Here is a 20,838-nt window from a genome sequence, read left to right on the forward strand (position 1 = left end):
TTGATTTCTTGATCTTTTTTCACGCGACATGCATACGTTCGTGAGTGAAATGTTTTTCCGCGTAGGATTGCTACGGACGTTCCGGGTGCGTATAAATAAGTAGGTTTCGTCGTACGTTAAGAAGGGCCAGCCGGCGCCTTTCAAACATCTATTTTCGCTAGGAACAGGAAGAGATGAGAAAACCTTCTTTTTCTTTTGTCCTCTTTTTACTCATTATCAGACAAAGCAATCACAACGTAAATAGGTATTTTATTATTTAGCAAATATGTATAAACAAATGATGCAATTTTTTTAATAAATAATTTTCTATAAATAAATAAATAAATAAATAAATAAATAAATAAATATAAATAATATATATATATATATATATATATATATATATATAAAATAATATATAAAATAAATGTATAGATATATATTTAATAGCAAGCACCAGTATAGGTATAGGTGGTTATTTAATTACTGTATATTCATATGTTGTATTTTTTGTATAAATGATTAATACATATTTGTATGAATCCATACATACATACACATCTATAGCAACGTATTACTCTTTCTTTTTCTCCGAAAAATTGTGAATGTATATGTAGATATATATATAATGATAGGTATTTATACTATTTAACACGAGTACGTTACTAAAGATATATTATATCTATTATATATATATATATAATAAAATGTGTACTAAAAATATATTTCTACATATGTATAGAACTATACGTATACATTCTGTTCCGTATAGGTCTTCTTCTTCTTCTTCTTCTTCTTCTTCATCTTTTTCTTCGTGGCTTTTCTCGATCGAACGCGCATGCCTATTCGCGTTAACCACTCTCCAAGTTGTACATCGCTGTAAATACGAATGCCGGAGACGACGTTGACTACTGAAAATAATCACGAGAGAAAGAGAGAGAGAGAAAGGACGCGATGCAAAACCGTCGTGTGTTTCTTCGTTCGTCGCGATGCCACAAAGGCGATCGACGGGCGTCGGCGTTTCCGTAACGACGAGAAGATTTCTTTTCATATTCTGTTTTTTCTTATATAGAGAATAATTCATTGGACAATAATTATTAATAGGTATATATAAATCCTAAATTAATATGTTGGCGAAATATTTTGTTTGTTGTTTTTCTTTTTTTTTTTAAATGTCCTAGAGTGAATTGTTGACACATTTATTAATATCAATAGTGAAATTCCATCGTGATTTTGGAATTTTTTTCGTTACAAAAGAAGTTCTCAAGAGAAGAAAAGTCAAACGTCTTTTTTTAGGCGTGGCAGGTTTGTGGTGGGTTGAAGAAATTTTTAAAAATAACAACGCATTCATGAACATTCGTAATATAGCATTTTACGTTCATTTAAGACGCTCTATTCATGATATTTAATTAGTTACTATTTTTGATTACCAATAGACTATTTTACATAGCTATGAAAGATAAACATTCAATAAGAAGAAACTGAATGGAACAAAGAGTTTGCAAACGAAACGATCAACATCAAGAATTAGCTTCGAGATTTGGTTAGTTGACTAAACATTGGAAAGAGTAGAAAAGGTGGTAGTGAGGGTACCATTTAAACGTCGGTGATGGTTAGCAGACTTATACTATTCCATCAATTGCCAGCGTAAACAGTGTTTGAATAAACCAGATTCCAATTATACGGCACGCGCTCAAACGTTTATTCGGCTTTGCCAAATACAATAGAAAGACTTGTTACGAGTTTAAAAATTGGAATAAATCCTTTCCGAAAGTTGGTGGTTAATTCTATCGATCGATCTAGAAAATTTAACGTAAATATATGTTATTAAATTGATATCATTTTGTTTGGGACGAAAATGGCGAAGAATGGTAGACCCGTGTTTGAAGAATGTAACATTCAAGAGTTCGATAAAAGAGCGCGAAAATACAACAGAATCAACAAGAGCAAAGACAAATTCGAGGAGACTGATTTACCAAGTCCACCACCCGATCCTTGGACAACCCCAAGATGTTCTCAACCCATTAATAATTTATCTGTAGAACCGTCGCAAGAAGAGGACGATATAATTGCTTATTTAACGGGTATTCGTACACCACCACCATGCGATAGTCGTAACTCCGATTGTTTATCAAGAAATTCAGCTACATCGACTATGGCTGTGGCAAGTCTTTATACGGAGGAATCCTTTGAACAACTGGACAGGCTTTATGAAATGGCGGAACAAATACTGGAATTTCGTGACCGTAGCTCGAAATTATTCAGACGTGTCAGAGAATTAGAAAAACTGAAGGTATTGAGAATGGCCGATTTACGCGCGGAAAGAGCAATTTTTTCTAATTACGACATTAGCAGTGATTTACCTGATGAAGATGCTGGTTTTGCTGAGTCTTTATTGGATGCAATAATATCGAGCAGTCGAGATTCTCAACTTCCAAGACGAAACCCAAGGTCACCGTCTTCATCGAGACAAAGAAGTCGATCGCTTGCCGTTTCTGAACAATCTTTGCCACGATCACCGAATCTGGGAAACCGTTCGGCACTTGGTATAGAAAAGGCTACCTTCAGAAATGAAACTTCCGGCGTTCCGAAAGTCTCTAAATGGACCAGAGTGAAGGCTGCTTTTAAGTGGGAGAGAGCTTGTCCCAATGATATGACAGATTCAAACGTAGAACAAACACCAACACCAAATACACCGACTACGAAATACCTTCGAATTCCAGATATTGCATCTGGAAATTGGTCTGGTACAGGAGAACTCTCAGGACCCTCCACTCCACTTGGCCGACCCTCATCAGCTTCCTCCTCTAACGAAGATGTATTCGATCGTAAGATTTAGGATTTTTTAAAGTACCTTCATTTGCAAGTTCTAACATATAATTAAATGAATTATTCTCAGACATTTAGCAAGTCTGATTTTTCTTTCGAATTGAATTATTTGTTTTTAACAAAAAGAAAAAAAAAAGAAGTTTAAACTTCTTCGTATTGAAATTTTTTTTTATTTTTTACAGGTCAACGAAAGTACATGTCCGAGACTGGTGATCGACGGGTGTCCAGAATAAAAGAATTTTCGAAGAAAAACGAATCAACCGTATGCAACGAATTACTCGAAGATGACGTTATTGTGACTAACAATGAGGACGGTGTGCAGCATGCGAGTGAGATACGAGAGGTAAAGGATCTTTTGCCAAATTACGCGTGGAATTCGATATCGTGTAGGTACGTATATGTAACACTTGACCCACATATAGAAGCTCTAAACGATCAAGGTCTACTTCGTACAGGTGCATCGTTAAATGTCTTGACGAATTTATGGAGTGAGCCATTAACAACGCGTTTCGTCATTTATACATTTTATGATCGTGCATATACCTTGTATTTAAGTATAAATCCGGAAAATATGTGTATTAACGTTCTACGAAATTTAATAAGTCCATTCCAAAATAGTTAGGTGCATTTCAAATTATTAGTGCACGTCAAATAAAATTAACGAACAATTTCGAAATATTTTATCGATTAGATAAAAGAAACAATTATACATTTTCTTTTTTTTTTATCATGATAAAGGAGCAATTTAAAAATCATTATAAATATTTAAAAAAACTATCCGATATGAACATTTATTGTCAAATATTGATAATTTCATTCGAAAATAATTAAAGTTTTTGATAAGCTTTAATAAACTTTCGTGTGTAGAGTCTGCAAAAGTTCGTATACGCAGAATTTTTCTCTTCCGCGACATATCAGTGGTCCACACGCTTGTCGATTTAAAAATACATCGACCAAGCAAGCACGCGTGGGGTACACTCGAATCTTCTGAATATGTTCAGAACTGACACCGATCGTACTTCTGACCGTTAATAGTTCGACTTGTTTATCGAACATCGCAGATCAAATGGGTATCTCTTAACGATACACAGGACATCTGCAAGATTATTGGCAAATTATCAAAGAAAAATCAATCCTTACTTTACAAATATTATTTACGATTTTATAAACTAGCACCAAATGCAAATATTACTAAAGCTATTGCCGAGTTATAATCCATTTCATTGTTTCATTTGGTGGAAACGTTAATGTAATCATTTATTTTCAGCATATGCGTGATCAACAGTATCAACACTTCAGGAACTTCAATAATTCATCTAAATATTTTCTCGGTTGAATTTTAACTTGACTCTATCGATTTTCACAGACTAATCAAGGAAAACCAGTTATTCGAATCACGAAAGAAAATACTCCTGAACCTCAAATCAAGATATCTAATCCGAAATTATTATCGAGTTCTGGAAAGGACGCAGAAGTAACGCTTAAGAAACCAACACCGACTTTAACTATCACGATACCATCTAGCGAAGAAGAATTTAGAAATGTTTCCTCACCTGAATCGACTTCACCACTTCCTTCTAGTACGCTTGATTCAGGTCAAAGTTCGCCATATCAAGGAAAAGTACGTCAGAGTGGTCAAAATCTGACAGATTTTAAACGACAGGTATAATCCCATACGGGAATTAATAAAAGACTTAATGGTACACTTTGTTTTCTTTTTTATAAATTATTTTATTCATTAATAAATTAATTTAGCGATCAACTGCGGAGGAATCACCGGCTTCAAAAATCCAAAGAATTGATTCTAAATGGAACAAAGTTAGACGGGCATTTTTATCCAACACTGCTTTCAGTGTTCCACCAAGTCCAGTGAGAATAATTGCTAGACAATCCTTTCTTCATGATGGTAAGATTAAATTTTATTTAATAATTGATGTGTGCATTAAAAAGATTTATTTCATAATCGTATATATCACGTTATCGTTTATTTATCTAATTTTTTAAGCGAACTTATGCAATCATCTAAACATTGAGCGAGTGCTTGCATTTCTGAAGAATGTTCGTTAATTGCTTCGTTTATCGCTTCTTTGTGAAATTTCAAAACATTATTCCGTAGTTTTTTAACTTCGTTCAATTTCATCTCAACTTCTTTCATCGTTCGTTCTAAAATATTTTCAGCTTCTTCAGTATTTTTCAAGAAACATTTCTTCAATGTCGAAGATGTGTCGTCGTTAAGGGGAAATAATGTCAGAGCAATTGCTTTGTCGGTTGATCGAGTTGTCTCAGTTTGTAATTTTTCTAAAATCGTCACAATTTGTCTGACACTTGGCATTAGCTCATGGTATAAAGCAACAAACGTGTTATTCGCACGATTCTTGAATCGAAGAACTGTGATTCTTGTTTCTGATGCGAAGCAAGGATCTAATTGTATCAATTGTTGAAGTCTTTCGTCCACGCATTTCGAAATATTTTTAACCCATCGAGATACATTAGTTTTATCGACACTCGTCTCTTTTTTCAATGATTCGATGATCGTTCGTTTTTCTTTTTTAATAAAATTATGTATACACTCGATATGTTTTTTCACGCGTTTATGGGCCTCTTCGTAATCCGAAACAATGGTTTTAATATCGCACTAAAAAGATTGAAGAAATAAGAACAGTTATTTGTTGTGTATATATATATATAGGTTTGTATAAAAACATTGATCTTACTTTATCCGAAGAATTTAATTTTCGATAATTAAAATGAAAGAGAAATTTGTTCGGAGATCGTAATAAAAAATCTACATTCTTTTTATATTTGTCAGATTGTTTCGATTGATATTTTATATTACACTTCGATTTATTACTTTCGTTGGAGGTTAATCTTTTTCCGATGAATTTCAAATAGGGCAAACATGGAAAGAGTTTTGATGTATCGTTAATAATTCGAGCTGTTGTAGAATTGTGAAATTTATATGCCAGCATAACAAAATTACATGATTAGGTTAAACCACGTTGTAAAACAAATGGTATACGCAAGAAAGCCATCTAATTATCGATGACACGAATACAAAAATATATATGATAGTATATTATTATAAAAGTTATTTTATATAAAATATCTTACATATATGTAACAATTAAACCTATATTTTAGAACCAGAAACACCTAGGACTCGTAGTTGCAGTGGAAGTGTAGAGGATTTATCAAAGAGTTCCTTAATGTCAAACACCCAGTTGGAAACTCGACGAGATTATCAAGTATTACGAGAAAAATTGAGTGTTGAGTTTCATCGAAAATTGATTGAATGGGAACGATTAAAGAGATCAACAGGAGCCAATACGAGAAGCACTCGAGATGCATTTACTTCCAGCAATGGTATAATTTTTATTTATAATTAATTTGAGAAGAAATGAAGAAATATACAATTTTTTGAATAATTCGTTGTCTTTTTTTTTTATTTTGAGGAACCACACCAAATAGTCCTCACGAGAGTTTGCTTCTGACAGAGGAAAGACTAGCTCCAGAATTTAAAAAGAAACTGCAAGAATGGAAACGATCGAAAAAGGGACGTAGGGGAAGTACTTCTACAGAATCCCAACGAGTAAGTCGACGACGTTTAACGGATTGGCAGCTCTGGCGATATCCTTCAAAACCGGAAACGAAAGTCCAGGAAGTTATGGGTCCTCGTTGTAGCTGTGGAAGCGTTGGAAGTACCGGTAGTGTTGGAAGCGATAGCAAACCTCATTTGTGCGAGGATTTTGTTAGAAGGATGGAAGCATGGAGAAGACTTAGCGAAGCATCGAAAAGGCCATCATCATCTGCTCGATTAGGTTTCACCTCCGGTATCGTCGATGAGACGGAATTTCTTGCTTTAAACAGAGTCCTTTCGGTTTTCGGAAGTCTCGAGCAGGAAACTCAACAGGACAGTGATTGGTTTGAACAAAGATCAAAGTAATCGTTTAAAATATTACGTATAATAAATTTTTTGAAAATTATTTGTTTAAAAACAACTATGAAATTTTGTTCTTCCAGCTTTACCGAAAAGTCACAAAATTTAAAAGCTGGAAATGAAATCTTAATTCAAACGTCGGTTGGTTCTTATCGCTTCGAAGGTATATCACAAGAATTTACCAGGAAATTGTATGACTGGGAAAAATTTCGTGGCATATCTCCGAGGTCTTCTACATTTCGTTTGTTAGGTCCAGCTTATGCACCTCTTGCAGGAACGATGAACGATTCGACGACAACCGATGTCGCAACTGCAACAGGTTCAATTCAATCCTATATTTCTAACTTTTTTTTAGTCTTTTTTGTTAAAAAACATTAATCGAATTTTATATTTTTCATTGTATGATTATAGACGAAGAGGAGACCTTTCTTGGTGGTATCAAAAGATCTAAATCAGTTGGAAGTATCATGGAAACTAGTGGATGTAAGCAGCGATTTATTCGTCGTTCTGCTAGTTTACATTCGTTAAAATATTTAACCGAAAAATTAAAAGAATTAAATCTTATGAATGATTCCTCAGTACCTGGTAAATAATCTCAATTAAATGTTACCTACGTTATTCGCATTAATACAAATTTACCTGTAATGTTTTCAAATTTGACAGTAGATCAAGAAAGAAGGCCAGACACATCGGAAGATGGAATTATCGATGATTTTGAACCGGAAGCTATGATTGTTGATATCGAGGATGTCATAGAAGAAACAGCTAGTCCTTTAAGAAGAATTCAACCTCATCAGACTCCAGTTTATTCCGTAGCAGCCAGTGAAACGACAAGTATAGCTGTACCACTTGGTACAGTGACATCCAGTCATGAACCATCTCCAGCTATTTTAATGGAAGTAGAAGAAGATTCGGACAGAGAACAACAGTGGGAATCGAGAAGTTGGAATTTGAGGACTGATCTTTCGGCTAGGGATTCAACTGTTCCAGGAAATTGGCACTCATTTTGGGATGAAAGAACTAATTTTTCAACATACGACAAGAGTAATTCGGAATTTGGGAAAGATGAGCACCGAAGATCAGATCATAGTTATCAACATGCTTCTGATCAACAGTTGTGGACGATCGTTGGGTGGAATAAAAAGTCCAAATATTTCAATGAAAATGACGAGTCTGTTAAAACTGATCTTCGTTTTGGATTAACTCAGAATGAACAATCGTTGGATGATAATAAGGAAGAATATAATTGCATTAATTTGAAAAGGTAAAAGGATAACGTAAAGGATAAAGATTTGATCTAATTTATATTCATATTTTGACATTAACAATTCTTTCTTTTGATTGACATTGTTGTAACTTTATTGAAACTTGCATTACTTTTACACTCTCGCAGATTTTATATCTTGGTTACAGTGATGTAGCGAGTATTCATTTTGGGGAAAATAATGAGGATAATACGGACAAAATCTGGACAATGACTGATGAGTCTATTGGTAGATATATATTTACTGTTAAGATCAAGAAATAATTTAATACATGCCATAATATTTTTTTTTTTTTAGAAGCAACAACTGTACATAGTGTATCCAAATCTGAGAACACTCTGACTAAAACTCTGGAAACAATGGAAAAATCAATGGTACATTTTATATACTAAATATACATGTGATGTCCCAAAAATCGCGAAACGGTAAAATATCTCAACAACAATGCATTTTGTAAAAAAAGAATTTTAGACAAATTTTATTCTTTCTAAAGATTTATCAAATGGGTTTTATGTTTGATAAAAAGATTCTTAAAAAGAAATATTTTATTGTTCTCGAGATAGTTCATCGTGCCAGAACTTTTGGAACATTCTGTATATATATAACGATTTTTTATTATAACTCTGAGAAAATTTTTATTAATTTATTCTTTGATTTTAAACATAAAGAAAAAATTGTTGACAAATTTCACGATAGTAGACAAATTTGTATTAAAAATCTTCTGAGAAGCTAAGTTTTATCATAACGCGATCGAAATTAGCTACCTGTCGGTACAACCAGGAGTTGCCGTTCGAGAATAACATGGAGGAACAAAGGAACGAAAGGAAGGAGCTGAAAAATTATGAGGACGAGAACGACGATGAGGATATTAACGATGGCAAGAAAGAAATCCCTATTAGAAATAAAAATGATCCGAGTCCAAGCTTTTCTTACCATCATCCAACTGGAACAATACACACTGCCAGTAATGTAGGAATCTTTTCAACGAATTCTACCGTTCTATCTTCGAATTCCAAAACGGGTAGGAATATAAATGTAAAAAATAAATCAATATTGTTAATTAATCCATTATTAATTATTATTACTAAATAACATTTAATTTAATCGTATAAATTAAATGAATTACGTCATTTGTAATAAAAATATCCTTTCTTTCGTGTACGAAGATTTCTTTAGGAACAACAACGCTGGTATAAATGAAATTTCAAACAAGGAGAAAAATTTCAAAGAGGAATACAACGCGGATAGAAAAATATTTCAATTACGTCAATACGGTGATGACTTTAATGTAATAAAATATTCCCACGATTTGTCACCCTCCAGTATTATCGATAACAAATATGGCAATAACAGTAAAGAAATTCGAAACGTAAATATTTCGAAGGAAGACGAAATAACGAGAGATAATGTCTCTCACGTAAAAGGAATTGAAACTAATCGAAAAATGGAACAGAAACAATACGATTCTTTCGAAAGAATTTCGATATTACCATTCAAAAATGATACTATGGAATATCGGGAGCCAACTATTAGAACGACGCCATTAACTGTATCGTCTCAACGTGAAGCACGTTGCGTTGAAAGGATTATTATTAATGAAGAAACATTAAAAAAAATAGTCGTTCCTACTGCAAGCAACGATAGTGCGAGTAATTCGTCGAGGTCAAAGAGGGAAGATTCTTCGGATGCTTCGAATAATCATTCAGACTTGGATGAAGCTTGTAAGGACAACAACGGTCTTCCTCCTAAACTTGGTTCTTACGTCGTAAATCAAAACGTTAATAATAATGGCGAACACACGAAACAGAAAGTGGAATCTACATCGCGAAACGTTTTCGTAAAAACTAAGCGTATAATATTTTCACCTTTTCGTCGATTGGACGATCGTCGTTCTTCCCATGATAAAAATGTCAGTAACGAGTCTAATTCGAATCAAATGGAAAGACAAAAGAGTAAGAGTAAAAGTAAATCAAGATCGGCATCACCGAAAACTTCGCGACACGAGACTATCCCTCGTATTCCTCTGTCACTTCAATGGAACGTCCTTCGATCTTCCTCGAAGGAACCGGAAACAAAGGACGACGACAATGTTCCTCTTGAAAAACACGGAGAAGAAAGGTCTTGGTTTCAAAAATATCATAGGCGTACGCGTTCCGGAGAAGAACGTGTCATTCAGAAAAATAAAATAATAACTGAAAAAGAAGAAGAAGAAGGGGAAAAAATTAATAACGATATGGTTGAATCGAAAAAAATAAGCGAAAATATTAATAAAAAGATGGCGTATTTGGATGAAAAGGAAGTAGCGATAGAGAAAAAAGATGAGGAACGTAAAAAAGTTTATCGAGATCCCGTTGATGATGGTTACGAAGAAATTATAGTTCGAGAGACTCAACAAGATCATCATTTATCCGGTATTTCATAAATTCTAAATTATTTCAATGATTTATTTCACATATTCGTAGATATTGACAAAAATTTAATATTTTCTTTTTCTTTTTAGCAGTACCAATTTTTGGGATAAAGGAAGAAGACGAAACAGAACGTTCAACGATAACGGAAGATAAATTGCCATCAGATCTTGTACACAAATTACGGATCCTTTCAAATGCGGCGGCCAAAAGGGACGGTAGAATTGGTAGTTGTATCGACACAATGACAACGGAATCACGGAGCTCAAAATTACAACGGGCAAAAGAGGGCTTCCTGTCGCGTCGTGGTGGTCCCTTGTGTCAGTCCACATTAGAACCTATGACATCGGTAACTCAAAATCAAAAGGGTGATTCACCTTTTACGGATTATCATAAAGATGATTTGACTTTGAACGTTGATAATATAAATCGTGATGATACGAATTGGGACACAGCAATCGAGTAAGTACGATTTAATTAACAAATTCATACACAATTATAAATTTATAAATTGTTCTAGATAACAAAATATTTTGATTATTCTGACAAATGTAAAACTGAAATATTTGAATTTCAGCTGCCCTATTCAAACGTCATCCGTTTCACGATCACCAACTCTTTCTCAGAACTCAAATTCCAAACCTGAATTGGTTAAATCTGCTAGCGCAGGAATGATAAATGTCGATCCGGATACTTTTGATCGGCTTGCTACGAATAATAATCGTGGATGTGAGTCTTTACCGCGAACAATATCGAGACGAGATTCCGATGGACCCCTTGCAAGAATAGTAAACAAATTAAGATTTTCGAAATTGATACGTGGCAAGGACAACGAAAGTGGAAGTATGAGTACGATCTCTACATTATGTCGGCAAAGTTTACTCATTGACGTTCGTCCAGATCTCGAGGAATGTTACGAAAATGAGGATCGGTCTGACGTAAACGAGAAAGAAGAAAATAACAAGGAACGTCGGTGAGATTGAAGTAGTAAGAATCGGAGAATTTAGATTTATGATTGAAGTTAATGGACGATGTTTAAAATGGTATTCCGTAAATTAAAGTTACAATCAAACTAAATATTTTATCAAATGAAAGTGAATAACGTGAAAAATAAAAAACAATAACTAGGTACGTATGTCCAATTCTACATAATAATCTATTATTTTCATACATTACCGATACTTAAAAAATAATTAAAAAAAAGAGAAATAATTCGAATAATAAATAATACCAAAAGATATATATTTTATTTCCTTTAGAAATTCTTTTCTCTACCATAAATAAATGCAAAAACATTGATAATATATATATTCTTAAGTTATCTAATTAATGTATATTTAATAATTATAATAAGAAATCCTTTATAGTCGTTCGAACAGATTCTTGTGTTTCATAATCTTTCGAGAAAAGCCAATAAAAGAGAAATAAAAAGAGAAAAGAAAAAGAAGAAAAATGCAACTCTAATTCGTAAGATGAAATAGACGCGTGGCACGGTACCATTATGCATCCGAGTTTTGTGTGTGGACGTTTTTTTTTTAAGTAGACTTTACGAGAACCAGTAGAATGAAAATAGAAAGGAGAAAACAGAAAACAGAAAGAGAAAAAGAAAGAGAGAGTGATCATTAGCTTGGACAAACACACGCGTGGGACGACGTAGAGTTCGAGTACTCGCTGGTGCAACGAGCGGTAAACAAGAATGGCGACTGAAGAGGGATCCTTCTGAGCCGGTGTTCGATTAAATGGGATTAATGTCCCTGGGGCAGTTTCGAGTGGCGAGATACGCGCGTGTCGCGCGCAACCGGCTTTGCCGCGTGTTCCCTTTTTCCCCCTCCCCGTTTCACCCTTTCCTACTCTTCGTCATCTTCTTCCACCATTCTCTTCACCCTTGGTTCGCTTCTGCAATCCCCCACTTTCCCACCGATTCGACTTCCCTCACTTCTCGATCATTGGATTCTTCCTTCTTCCCATTTTCTAGTCTATCAATGCAGGTCTATTATATGCAGGGTGAATCGTGGTACGTGCTCACCTTAGATCATACCACCCCCTCCTTATCGATTCGAATACCCACCATTTTTTTCTTTTGGTTAATTTAAAAATATGATCCTTTGAAAATGTTTCATTACGATTGTAATCACAAATTCTTCTCTTCAACTATTAATTATTTTTTTGTTTCCCGAAAGTTTTCTAGGTCATCGTCATCAATTTTTTGTAATATTATTCTTTACAAACAACAGCGAAAGAAATATTTTTTTTCCGGTCAAAAAAATACAAACAGACTTAGTATTATTTAATTTAGTAATAATTTAAACTTTTAGGCACTACACGCGCGTCACTGTAGTGACTTTCGCGGATGACATCTTTTAAAATATATCATACCTAATTGTATTATTAATTATTAAAGTAAATTGTTAAAGTATGTGCAATATATTTTAAAGAAAAATTATAATTTACTTATTAAATAGTTCATTTCAATATACTCATGTAGATAATAGCATTGTTTGTTGAACTCTGCCGTACAGAGAAACAGCTCCGCGCAACATTCAGCAGTGCCTAAGTGAATAATTAGTAAAACACACACTGATCTGATTTATTTTTATACGTTATTTTGTTCATTTAACTTTTAACATTTAACTGAATATTTTCATAATTTCCTGTAAGAAGAAAAATCATATTTATCGTACGACTTTTTTAATATAAAGAATATTTTTATGTTTTGAAAGTGTAGAAGTATGTTTTTGAGAAGAGAAAAGAGTATATATATAGTAAAAAATAACGAATAGAAAATATAAAAAAAAGGAAAGAGAAAGAGTGAGATAGATCCTTGGGATCGAAATCAAGATCCTTTACCGATTTATGAGCTTAAAGAATGGAACACGCAGGATCATGGAAGAGTTGTACAAAAGGCAGCCGTGTTGTTGGTTGCATTCGTTGGGATCGACTTCTCATATACCTGCGTTTTATAATCCGGAAGCATCCGCGGGAACACGCATTTAAAGTCAAAACGTTCAACACATGGGAACTCTCTGCCATGTTGACTAACCATAAAAGAAGTGTGCGCGGGTGAATTCTGATTTTGATTTCGATCTTCTTTTTATCCTTTGTTAACTAAACTTTCCATTAGTAAAAATCATCCCCTATTGCTTAAACAGAAATATTAGGGGACTGAAATGTACGACATCGGGAATTCCCACATCGAATGTTGAATTTGTAAAAGAAAAGGAAAAGGTTTTCTCGTCTCGTGAACAACAACAATTTTGATGTTGCATTATTTTGTGTCGAGTAAGGAAACAAATTTGTTCGGTACAATATAACAGTGTATTAAATAAAATGTTTAACGGAGTATTTAGTACTTAAATGTTAAAGTTGTTCTTTTTTTTTTTTTTTTAGTAGAAAAAGGGTAGAAGATGTGAGAGCCACGTGCGAAATATGGTGGGTCATAAAATAGAAAAACAAATATAACTTGATAATAATAGGAAAATATTCCTCGAGAAAGTTTGTTTTTCAAATATTATTCTTTGAAAACAGCAGTCGGATGTGGTATAATTATTACGAACTCTTAAATAATTCGAAATAAAAATGAATAAGAACGAATCTAAACGAAGTGCTAAGAAAACATATTAGGTGGTTAGGAAAGTCGTTTCGTTTTTCTTTTGTAAAAATGAAGATAATTTTTGCTTCGAGGTTAAACCTAAACCTTTCAAGTGGTCATAAATAGTTGAATTTGATAAATTTAACCTCTCATCGATCTCATGTGTTACTATTTGTCGGTTTGCATCAACTAATGCCATTATTGCATCAGCAAAAAACGAAACGACTTTCCGAACCACCTAATATTTCTATCGTCTCTCTACAAACTATTATTCCTACTATTTTCGAAAGATTTAACGACATTGTTTACGATCATTGAAAGATCTTTCGATTGGAAAGGTAGAAGAAGAAAAAAGAAAAAGAATAAAAAGGGATAGTGGTTTCGGAGATGAAAGAACGTGAATATTTTCAGGAAACAATTAATTATTCGAGGATGTAAGGAGTTTTATCACGATATCGCTTAGTGAAAGAGAACGGTAGTCCAAAAGCAAGTGACCAAAGTCGCCAATGTCAAAATACTTCCGTCGAATAGAGGGTGGTGGTTTAGCGAAAATAAGAGAAAGAAAGAGAGAGAAATTTAATGGATCGGAGAGAGATGAACGATCGGACAAACGACGCCGCATCGTTGTCTGATCGTGGAGATTGCTTTATTTGAGAAGCGGTTTAAGTTAAGCACGCCTGCACGAGTAGCTTGAAACTTTCAACGAATACCTAACGTCGTCGTCGTCGTCGTCGTCGTCGTCTCGGAAGAAGGAGGAGCAGGAGGAGGAGGAGGAGGACCGGCATTAAGGCGTAACGCATTAAGCATCGGAATAATGTAATCTCTTGTTCGGGATCAAGCGATAAATTAATCGGTCCGTTGAAATTTGTCGGTGGCGCGTATTCACCAGAATCTCAACCCCCATCACCGCACCTGTGTGTTCATTCGTTTGTTTGTTTGTCTGTCTTTCTATATGTCTTCTCTTTCTCTTTTCTATTTCTTTCTTATTCACCTCTTTAAAAACCTCGAATGTATTTGATCTTATCGTGTGAAGTCGATCGGAAATTTCTATCTCACTTCGTTATAAAATTTGTCTTCATTTTTCTTTCTTTTTTTTTTTATCAATGAAACAAGTATATTCTCGAAATTCTCGAGAGACACGATGTTTATCAAATAAGTTTTTAATATATACAAAAATAATAGACTAATAATGTCTTATAGATACATCAAAGAAACATTTTTTTTCCGAGATTGTTCAGTTTCCCATTAGAAGAGAACAATCTCCTCTATTCGATTCCAACTGTCATGTCTCGTCGAGTCTCGTCGTTTCGCGGTAAACGAAGAACGGACAAATCTATAAGGGAAAGAATTGAAAAAAAAAAAAATAAACTAAAATAAAAAACAAAGAAATTAAATAAAAATACAAAATGTAAAGAAGGGGATGAACGAGAACGGTGCGCACGTCCGTTTATACGCTCGGGGCCGAGTATTACAAAGAGGACCGATTTTTGGTGCACATATAAATCAGTCGACTTCCGACGAGGACGTACAACAAGCCGCTATTCTATCGCGCGACAAACTCGCGCAGGAATCGCAGAATATCTTTCTCTTTCTCTCTCTCTTTTCTCTCTCTCTCTCTCTCTCTGTCGTTCTGTTTATTTTTTATTTTTTTATTTTTAATTTCTTTTGTTTTGTTCTTTTTTTTTCATTCTCGGTAAGATCGATCGTTCAATTTGAAGCTCACGGCTGTGGGATCGTCGCTAGGCAGGGTGGTCCGAATATTCTTGTCGAACGTTTGACGTTCACATCGAAATAGCAGCCCGCTCTTTATCGAAACAACCAAGTTTCAACCTTTGAAGTTGAGTATAGTAGAGATAGAAAGATAGTAGAGTATAGAAAGTTTTTCTTCAAGATCAATCGTAAAATGTTAAATATAGTCAAATTATTTATATAATAGATCTTCCTAAAATTAGTTATCATTTCTTACGAATACCTACCAACTTGTATCATAAATATTCATTAATGATTTATAGTAAAGCTAAGGAATATACCCAAAGATAATTATATTCTTCTATATCGGAGTTATAACAAATTTTACTCGTTACTTCAAAAATTTCTTCAAGAGAAACAGAGAGAGAGAGAGAGAGATTAGATAAGTACAGCAGTAGTTTTCATGTAAAAGCAGAATATGAACGACTTCCAGCGTAGTAACTCATTTGGATGGTAATTTTCAATGCTTTTCAAAATTACGGGACTATCATTTCGTTTAATTTATATCTTCTGTCGTGTAATTACTCATCGACTTCCTAGTGCAGTAAATTTTATCGATACCGTTATTATCATTTACCGAACCATCTCTAGTAGTAAAAGAGACTATGACGATTATTAAATAATTGTATTAAATATTTGAAATATTATTAAATAAAACAATGAGATATTAACGATTTTAATTTAAAAAATTACTAATGAATTTTGATAATAGGTATCTTAAATCTTGTTAGATTAGGGATCGAAGAATATCGGTTCGATGTAATTCGTCGAAATAACATAAGATCGTGTTACGAGATCAGCCTGAAACTTCGTTAGAAGAATACCTCTTATAGCTTTGTAGATTCGATTAAGCGATAGATACTAATGATACTTCGAAAATTTGAATATCTTGAGAAAAAGCGTTTTTTTTTTTGGGCGAAAGGATATAGAAAGAGTACAAGAGAAAAAGAGAGAGAGAGAGAGAGAGAGAGAGAGAGAAAGAAAAAGCGAGTGAAAAAGGAGTCATCGTCATCGTTGTAGGAAGAGAAGGCTGCAGGTTCTCAAATTGCGAGGAAACCGGGCACCAAAGTGTCGCGCTGGTTTCATATGACGGTCGGACCACCGATGACGATGATGTTCCTTCTTTGACCAATAATAACATCCTTAAATTCTTCCTCAAAACTCATTAAATTATATCCGCAAATTAGTTTCCCATTGATTTTCTTCGACTGATATTCTGTAAAATTTATTTGGAAAATAATAAAAGGAGAGGATAAGTTTTATAAACGGTATTGAAATAAATTTATCTGCAAAAAAAAGTTTTATTCGAAAAAATATCACTTTGTTCTTCTTTGTCACTCTTATCTAAATTACAATAAATTATATGTAACGCTATATGATACAACGTTTAATTAATATTATTTATCGCTTAATTAATTGAAATATCGTACAAAATATACAAATTATCGATGAATGATTATATGTACAGTGGATATGATTGATATTTCTAGAAAGGTCTCTCTCACGTGATTTTTTTCTTACGTGATCTCATTTCTAAAAACAATGCGTTATCGTTCGTAACCCTATTGTTCAAAATAATACTGATATTTTTATTTGTCACTACAAATGCATCGATTTATTCGATTGATCTTATAAACATCAAATCTGTTAAGGATTCAAAAAGTGGCTTGAGACAAAGCAAACTTCTGTCAAACGATCGTTATTGTAAAAGATCGTAAAGTGCGGTGATATAAGATTGTGCCATCTGAAGAGTCTCGTATTTAGATAATTGTCTATCATTTCCAAGGGAAGGTAAATAAGCTCTAAGCCTGTCAAAAGCTTTGTTAAGATTTTGCATTCGTCTTCTTTCTCTGGCGTTAGCAGCTAATCTTCGTTTCCTAACCGTTGTAGAACTAACATATTTGCCTCGTCTTCTAGCGTCACGTCCAGAAGAAGTAGGATTACCAGCCGAATCAGGACCATCGCTCATTTCTTCGTCGTCCTCGCTATCAGCATCCATTGTTCGATCCGAAAGACTACTAGAATTGCTTACGACACTTCCATGACAGGATTGTGCCTTATCTTGTTCATTATCTCCATCAGCATCCACATCTAATTCTTCTCCAAGTTCGACAGTATCCAAACGAGACGATCGCGTTTTCCCAACTACGATACAATCTGTACCATTAGTTATTCTTTTATTCGTATATTTTTGGTCATCCGTTGCTCCAGACAAAAGATGATAGGACGGTGCACCAATTACATTAGTCTCCGATTCCGAAGAAAGTGTCGTAGCAGGACTAACAGATCGTAAACTTGTGGTAGGACTTGGTGTATGCCAATCGTCATTTCTGTAACTTTCGTATATTACGCAACGTGGTACTGTCAAAGTGCTCACTGGAGGCAAACCTGACTTTGTTTTGTTCGTGTAGCTCGTGTAGCTCGGTAATTCTAAATAAGTACACGAACCAACTTTGTTCTCTCGAGGTGGATACATATAGCCATAACGAAACATCTCTTGAAGCTCCATAGCACGAGAATCAATATGATGTTACACTTAATGAAAGCTCTCCTTCTGTTTTGATCTTAATTGTTTGCACTATCTCTATAGGTCTCTCTTCTATTGATAAATAATTCTCAATCTTAATTGTAAGATAAAATAGTTTAAATTTCTTTTTTATTTTTATTATTATTACACTATTATAAAAGATTAAAATCATATACACGAGAGATCAGAAAGCTTTCCGATAGTTTTAAACGCGTACACGCCGAGTCGGCTCTCGGAGTGATTCTGAAGTCTGGTTGAAGCGCGCCAGAGACTTTATGCGTTCGAGGAGCAGGCACCCTCGAGGAGCACGTGCCGCGGAACCAATCGGAGAGCGTCCAACATTACCACCACATTTTTAGTGAGCTCTTAAGCGGAGACCAGGCCCGGTGCTCGTCCGGGTACCGCAACAGGTTGCCCGGCGCCTACAACGGCTACGCAAGAAGGGATGAGAAAGAAAGGACGATCGGTAGTGTAGCCTTTGCGTTCGTTCTCTGGGAAAGTTTATCTACCTCTTTCTCTCTCTCTCTTTCTCTCTCTTTTTCTCCCCCCTCCCACTTTTTCTGTGTTAGGGAGCCATCTCCTTCGGAATCTTCTTCGTTACTTGTTGCGTAGATCGTGTGACTCTCGATGAAATTCTTCGCGTGAAATTCTCACGGTCTACCGATCGTTTTCTCACTTCGATAAAGACCAATCAAATTATTTATATTTACATTAAAAAGATAATTATATGAAACTTTGTTATTATTAATGCCACACATTTAAATAAGAAATAAATATATGTTAATGATAGATTATTAAATTGTCATCATTTTTACACAACCTGTCGATTAAGTTTACCACGTTAAGTTTTTCGTCATAAGTTTCGTAAAAAAAAAAAAGTAAATTAGAAAAAATAAAAAGGATTGAGAAAAAGTTATTCATATCTATTATTTAACGATTTCTGGTAGAGTAAGATAAGGATGGTGGGTGCTCGTAAATCGGTTGAAATCTGCCTCCGAAGAATTCGGTGGTCACAGGCTGGGACCAAGCCATAGGGCATAGGTCCATCTTTCGCGTTCACCGAGCTCACAGTGGAGAAACGCGAGGATCGTATCTTGCAAAAAGGGTGCAAATACCTTAGGGGCGTAAGGTCCAGTTACATCTTTACTCGCTCAATTAGCGAAAACAGGTAGGATAAAGTTTGCGGCGAGCACGAAGGTGGTCTCGAGGCAACCCGATCTCTCTGTCATTCCCCTTCGGGGGACACGGCCGTCTTGGATTTCGAGATCGTCCGTACACCCGTCCTAAAATTCTTCCTAAGTAGCGGAACGATAATCCTCTACTTAAAAACCTTTCGTACTCCTTCTTCTTCTTCGTACACCTTCAACGAGAACGACTCAACGAGTGCAAGCAAGTTTCCTACAAAAAGCCCATGGCGATTTGTACGCCACAATAACTGTTCCTTTTTATTCCTTTACTTATTTTTTTCTACCTTTCTTCGCGAACTTGCAACTCTTCCTTGTACCTTGTCGACTTGGATATAAGTAAACCGATACCTATCTTAAGGGTGGTGGTTGTAAGAAACGAGCTTCTTAAGTGAACAAAATTAGTTGGTCGATTTTTCTTCAAGGTTTATTTTCTCGATCGATTCTTTGGTCACAAACCACTCACGAGATCTATCTTTCTGCTTGGACAGGCGTGATACGAAAATCGATCGGTTTCATTTAATATCATCTAGTTTTTGGAATGGAATCGGTGCCGGAACCAATAATTAGGACCATAAGACGTAAGTCCCACCGCTTGCCCGTTGCCCCGTATAGCTATAACTTCACCCACCTTTCTCATCTACCTGGCTCCTTCCAGACCTAACACATTCGCTCAACCCGCTCCATTCTGACATACCATCGATTTTACTCGCTCGAATTCATCCAAAAGATCCGACATTTTTAACATCCACCCTCTCTAATCTAACAATAAGAATTATAACAAATTTACTGTACTTTGAAATAACACTTTTTTACAGTTACAAATAATTAACAATTGTAAGGTTACATTAGAATTTTATATTATATATTGTTAAATAAATCTAATATAATCTAATATTTAATCTGCAAATGTTGTCAAATTTATTATCATTTCAAATTTTACAAGAGGAATAACATATTCGTATATGAAAAGTTTGACTCTCTTGAATTTCGGTCTAAATTGCGATGAGAAATATAAAACGAGAAAGGAAGAAAAAAGAAACCTTCCAAGATGAGAAAGAGAGAGAGAGAGAGATAAATAAAAGATGGTGGAAGAGAAAAGGATGAGAAGGTGAACTGTTGGAAACGATTCGAACCGAGGTGGGTCTGGGCATGGTGATACGCCCTGGGCGTGAGTCCAGTAATTAAATACAAAGTGAACTCATTTGTGGAGCTCGGTGGCAAATAACATGTTACCCGCCAAGTAGAGCTAATTTATGAGTGCGCCGTATGACGCATTACCTTTCGGCCCTCCACGAAGTCAATCTTTGCCATTTATACCTTTACAAAAGATCTACATTATGTGTCCATGAATATGCATTGATGGTCAAT

General features: G+C 34.7%; 3 protein-coding genes across 5 annotated transcripts; 1 reads left to right on the forward strand and 2 right to left on the reverse strand.

Moving 5' to 3' along the window:
* The first annotated feature begins 830 nt into the window (after positions 1–830).
* Positions 831–11,660, forward strand: LOC107065561 (uncharacterized). Of its 3 annotated transcripts, none has more exons than XM_089177509.1 (15): positions 831–2,807; positions 2,991–3,151; positions 4,175–4,471; positions 4,564–4,714; positions 5,950–6,171; positions 6,261–6,747; positions 6,829–7,064; positions 7,157–7,330; positions 7,409–8,009; positions 8,159–8,238; positions 8,308–8,384; positions 8,740–9,031; positions 9,177–10,421; positions 10,511–10,880; positions 10,996–11,660. In XM_089177509.1, exons 1-15 carry the CDS (start codon positions 1,838–1,840, stop codon positions 11,393–11,395), a joined length of 5,763 nt encoding a protein of 1,920 aa, XP_089033635.1. In that variant the 5' UTR covers positions 831–1,837; the 3' UTR covers positions 11,396–11,660. The 3 variants fall into 3 exon arrangements, with proteins under 3 accessions (XP_089033635.1, XP_089033634.1, XP_015174882.2); XM_089177508.1 differs by having other exon boundaries at positions 8,791–9,031; XM_015319396.2 differs by having other exon boundaries at positions 7,412–8,009; positions 8,791–9,031.
* Positions 4,793–5,777, reverse strand: LOC149030815 (uncharacterized). Its single transcript, XM_089177590.1, has 2 exons — positions 5,523–5,777; positions 4,793–5,443 (listed from the first exon to the last, which is right to left on the reverse strand). The coding sequence occupies exons 1-2, from the start codon at positions 5,775–5,777 to the stop codon at positions 4,793–4,795; spliced, it is 906 nt and encodes a 301-aa protein (XP_089033716.1).
* On the reverse strand, positions 11,407–20,350 carry ato (atonal). Its single transcript, XM_089177510.1, has one exon. The coding sequence runs from the start codon at positions 18,263–18,265 to the stop codon at positions 17,456–17,458; it is 810 nt and encodes a 269-aa protein (XP_089033636.1). The 5' UTR covers positions 18,266–20,350; the 3' UTR covers positions 11,407–17,455.
* Between the last annotated feature and the right edge of the window lie 488 nt (positions 20,351–20,838).

This window comes from Polistes dominula, unplaced genomic scaffold (genome assembly GCF_049000335.1).
Source record: "Polistes dominula isolate Pdom_NZ unplaced genomic scaffold, Pdom_raw_medaka contig_24, whole genome shotgun sequence".
Lineage (NCBI taxonomy): Eukaryota > Metazoa > Arthropoda > Insecta > Hymenoptera > Vespidae > Polistes > Polistes dominula.

What these genes read in the sequence shown, in the direction of transcription:
- LOC107065561 (XM_089177509.1), top strand. Translation starts at nt 1,838, where the DNA reads ATGGCGAAGAATGGTAGACCCGTGTTTGAAGAATGTAACATTCAAGAG. An exon ending in TGACAGATTTTAAACGACAG is followed by an intron (nt 4,472 to 4,563) that starts GTATAATCCCAT and finishes AAATTAATTTAG; the next exon opens with CGATCAACTGCGGAGGAATC. An exon ending in AAACAATGGAAAAATCAATG is followed by an intron (nt 8,385 to 8,739) that starts GTACATTTTATA and finishes TCTTCTGAGAAG; the next exon opens with CTAAGTTTTATCATAACGCG.
- LOC149030815 (XM_089177590.1), bottom strand. Translation starts at nt 5,777, where the DNA reads ATGCTGGCATATAAATTTCACAATTCTACAACAGCTCGAATTATTAAC. An exon ending in AATTAAATTCTTCGGATAAA is followed by an intron (nt 5,444 to 5,522) that starts GTAAGATCAATG and finishes CAATCTTTTTAG; the next exon opens with TGCGATATTAAAACCATTGT.
- ato (XM_089177510.1), bottom strand. Translation starts at nt 18,265, where the DNA reads ATGGAGCTTCAAGAGATGTTTCGTTATGGCTATATGTATCCACCTCGA.